The 4,236-nt window shown below is 38.0% G+C and overlaps 1 protein-coding gene across 6 annotated transcripts in view; it reads left to right on the top strand.

The window, feature by feature from the left end:
- muc2.1 (mucin 2.1) overlaps positions 1 to 4,236 on the top strand; it is a 14,173-nt gene that overhangs the window by 8,908 nt on the left and 1,029 nt on the right. For 3 of the 6 annotated variants that reach the window (XM_031859512.1, XM_031859520.1, XM_031859536.1), the window contains 15 exons: positions 1 to 520; positions 633 to 787; positions 881 to 1,055; positions 1,161 to 1,408; positions 1,580 to 1,763; positions 1,853 to 2,063; positions 2,164 to 2,339; positions 2,532 to 2,601; positions 2,815 to 2,915; positions 2,998 to 3,029; positions 3,114 to 3,291; positions 3,401 to 3,505; positions 3,598 to 3,638; positions 3,750 to 3,872; positions 4,002 to 4,100. In XM_031859512.1, the coding sequence (XP_031715372.1) occupies positions 1 to 520; positions 633 to 787; positions 881 to 1,055; positions 1,161 to 1,408; positions 1,580 to 1,763; positions 1,853 to 2,063; positions 2,164 to 2,339; positions 2,532 to 2,601; positions 2,815 to 2,915; positions 2,998 to 3,029; positions 3,114 to 3,291; positions 3,401 to 3,505; positions 3,598 to 3,638; positions 3,750 to 3,872; positions 4,002 to 4,100 (2,418 nt within the window). The remainder of the gene's footprint in view (positions 521 to 632; positions 788 to 880; positions 1,056 to 1,160; positions 1,409 to 1,579; positions 1,764 to 1,852; positions 2,064 to 2,163; positions 2,340 to 2,531; positions 2,602 to 2,814; positions 2,916 to 2,997; positions 3,030 to 3,113; positions 3,292 to 3,400; positions 3,506 to 3,597; positions 3,639 to 3,749; positions 3,873 to 4,001; positions 4,101 to 4,236) is intronic. The other 3 variants (XM_031859546.1, XM_031859555.1, XM_031859528.1) reach the window with 2 other exon arrangements.

The following is a 4,236-nucleotide window of genomic DNA, read 5'->3' on the forward strand; positions in this document are numbered from 1 at the left end:
ACTACAACCCAAGAGACAACCACAACCATAAAATCTACAACCCCACCAACTGCACCAACTACCACAACCCAAGAGACAACCACAAAATCTACAATTCCATCAACTGAACCTACTACCACAACCCAAGAGCCAACCACAACCACAAAATCTACAATTCCACCAACTGAACCTACTACTACAACCCAAGAGCCAACCACAACCACAAAATCTACAATTCCACCAACTGAACCAACTACTACAACCCAAGAGCCAACCCCAACCACAGAATCTTCAACCCGGCCATCTGAACCCACTACAACAACAACCGAAGAGCCAACCACAACTACAAAATCTACAACCCCACCAACTGAACCTACAACTACAACTGAAGACCTAACTACTGTTTCGACAACTTTAACAACACTTGAATCACCTGTGACTGGTCCCACATTGCCGACATCAGTGACTCCATCACCTGTGCCCCAAATCACTGCCACTACTCAATGCTTCTGCATAGTTAATGGCAAGCATTATAATCCAGGTAAGAAAAAAATACAATAATGTATTTGATTGTAAAAAGCTAAATCAGTTTTCAGTCTTTGTTTTGCAGCTTACCACTGTTTAATCTTTTTTTACCTTTATCTCACCTTTAGAGGATGTAATATTAGACATGGAAGACATTGGATCAGGTGTTTGTCTCACAATGATATGTTCTGATATTTGCGAGATTCTCAACAAGACTGGCCCTTGCAATCCCATACCCACACCCACAATTCCTGTACCTGTCTGTCCTGAATGGGATGTAGTGGTAAGAATGTTATTGTATCTTGCACATTAAGATATATAATTGCATTTATTGCAAAATACTTTAAATATTTCCCCTTTTTTCTCTTTACATCAGCAAAATGAGACCTTCTTATTGTGCAACTGCACCATGGCCAGATGCATTGAGAATAATACAATTGAAATAATTCCATATGAGTGTCCACCCCTTAAGAACATCACTTGTACCAATGGAAAGAAACCAGTTCTTGTCTATGATGAGTACCACTGCTGCCAGCATTACGCTTGTGACTGTAAGTCATTCTGTGGATAAAAGGGTGTATGATATATTTATTCATTTTTACGTTTCTTTATAAGTACATTGGTCATTTTTAACTGATTGTTTTGTTTCTTTTCAGGTGTTTGTGAAGGCTGGGGAGATCCTCATTACATCACATTTGATGGATTCTACTACAGTTATCAAGGAAACTGTACTTACGTCTTGATAGAAGAAATTGTACCAAAACATAATTTGAACATTTATATTGACAATGTCTATTGTGATCCCACTGAAGATGTTTCTTGTCCACGATCAATAATCATATCGTACCAATCAGAAGTTGTCGCACTCATAAATCATAATCTTCTTGGAGCAGCGCAGTTGGAGGTAAGACAATGTATGATCATAATAAAGTTTAATTGTATGTTCAGAAAATCTCACTGGGCTAATTTAAGTAGATTATCACTGTTAATGTTGATGGAATAGTTTGATGAATCCTTTTGTCATAGTACAGAATATTTTTTCTTATCACATAATGTATTACTTTTATCTTTGTAGGCACTGAAAAATGGAGTCCGTCTGAAACTACCTTATTCACATCAAGGTGTTAAAATCTTGGACTCTGGTATTAACTTGGTTTTGGAGATCCCTCGCCTAAAAGTGGTTATTACATTTGGAATAACTGGCTTTAGTGTCACCCTTCCAAATCAATATTTTGGCGATAACACACAGGGCCATTGTGGTAAGAACATATATTTCACCTGTGGCCGTATTGGCAAATCCTTTATTTGAAGTTGATTGTAATTTAAACTGCTTTGTGACTACCATCAGGAACATGCGATAATAACCAGGCTAATGACTGCATGCTGCCTGGAGGCAAGCTCGTAGAAAATTGTGCAGTGATGGCTGACTATTGGCCTGCAAAGCACATTTACCAACCCAACTGTCCCATACCATCTGTACTGCCCACCAATATACCTGGACCTCCACCAACCTTTACTCCATGCAATCCAGACTCCATTTGTCAAATGCTTAAGAGCAGGTAGAAATTATCTAATCTATTGTAGTATTACACATTTATCCCCATAACTTTGACATATTAAAACACAATTTTTATTTTTGTTTGTGTTTTCCTTTCACAGTCTCTTTGAGGCGTGCCATCCCTTTGTCTCTCCTGACAATTTCTATCAAGGTTGTGTTTTTGATAGCTGCCATGTTTCCAACCCAGCAGTGGAGTGCACAAGTTTGCAGACTTATGCTGCTGCCTGTGCTCAGGCTGGGGTTTGTCTGCACTGGAGGAACCACACCAGCCTGTGTGGTAAGTAACCCCTCATTATTTTTAACTGTAAATGCTGAGATCAGTGGAATCAAAAGGGGTAACTCATTTAATTTACTTTTGTTATATCTAGCACACATTAAACAGGCTGCTGTGCATTTTATTATATATAGTAGGTAGGTAAGAAGTATGTATTTTCAAAATAACTAATTGAGTTCTTTGCTTCACTTACAGTAATTAACTGCCCGTCAAACAAAGTTTACAAGCCATGTGGTCCTGCAGAACAACCAAGCTGTGAAGACAAGTAAGTTTAAACAAAAATGAGGTGTATACATTTTGCAGTTCATCGTGCACATTAACGTTTCCTGAAACAAAGATTATAATGGATAGTGGCAATCGATGTTTCTTGTTAACAATAAGTAATAGTAGAATACATAGTATTGAATTAGCTATGTTTTATAGATATGTAAGAAAAGCTATAAACTAACTGTTATTTCTTGACAATTCAATATTACAGTCCTAATGAACCAACCATGAACTACACTACTGAGGGCTGCTTTTGTCCTGATGGAATGAAACTCTTCAACAAAGAGTCCGGCGTATGTGTTGATAAGTGTGGTAGGTGTGGTGCATATTCTGAATAGTCTTATCATTGAGCTGAATATATCATATCAATCATGAAGTGTTCATTTTCCAACAGGATGTCTTGATCCTGAGGGCATTCCCCGTGAGGTGAGTCATGATCAGTTAAAATCCTAACCTTTGCTATTTACCTGCAAGAGACAATTGAGTCACAATTATGATTTATTCTTTTAGTTTAATGAAAGGTTTGAGTACAAATGCCAAAACTGCATCTGTGAGGAGTCCACCAAGACTGTGACTTGCAAACCCAAGCCATGCCCAACACCACCAATAGCAAACTGCGCTGGCCCTGGGTTTGTTCTCGTCAACCAAACGAATCCGTCAGACTCCTGCTGTTCTACCTTCGTTTGCCGTAAGACATGCAGTATCAATTGTCCTCCAGAATTTTCAGAATGTTATACATTGATAACGATGTTGAATGCTCTTAATTATTTACTATGAACCTAATATTATCTCCACAGAATGTCAAAGCAACACTTGCCCAGTCTACAACATGAACTGTCCGGTAGGATTTTTGCCAGTTGTCAGTGTTCCTCAGGGAAAATGCTGTCCAGAACGTACATGTGGTGAGCTCATTAATTCATAGTTTGAATTCATATAAAACCTAATGATGATAGTGACATGTTTATATAATTCCAAATGTTTTGCTGTTTTCTAGAGCCTAAAAGAGTTTGTGTCCACAAAGACAATGAATACCAGGTAAATATGAAATTCATGGAAATATCACACTTTTGTTTTTCATGATTTCTGCTGCACAAGTTCTGTATGGCTAAAACACAAGTATGAATACATTTCTTCTTTATCTGCTAGCCTGGCTCTTCAGTTCCTGGGCCTCAATGTCAGGATTGTACCTGTACCAATGAGGTGGACCCTGGTACTGGTTTATTCAAGATAAATTGTGAGTTTCAGAAATGTCAAGAAAACTGTGACATGGTAAGCGAATTTTCAACCATTATTCTCATACACACAATGCAATACAAGTCGCTGTTCTCAGAATATGTTTTCCAGGAAAGTGAACATGAAAAAATGCACTTAGCAACTTAATCCCCCATTTTCTTTCAGGGATATAAATACCTGGAAACTGATTCAGATGAATGCTGTGGGAAGTGTGTACAGACACACTGTGTTGTCAGTGTTAATGATACCAAGAACCTCTTGAACGTAAGTTGGATCATCTCTGTTGACTGTGATCTAGATGATAATATTAAATAGCCTCAAGTATCTCAGTATGTACTGTATTTTGATATCTGTGTGTGTGTGTGTGTGTGTGTGTGTGTGTGTGTGTGTGTGTGTGTGT

This window comes from Anarrhichthys ocellatus, unplaced genomic scaffold (assembly GCF_004355925.1).
Source record: "Anarrhichthys ocellatus isolate YVR2014 unplaced genomic scaffold, GSC_Weel_1.0 scaffold2, whole genome shotgun sequence".
NCBI classification, from domain to species: Eukaryota; Metazoa; Chordata; class Actinopteri; order Perciformes; family Anarhichadidae; genus Anarrhichthys; species Anarrhichthys ocellatus.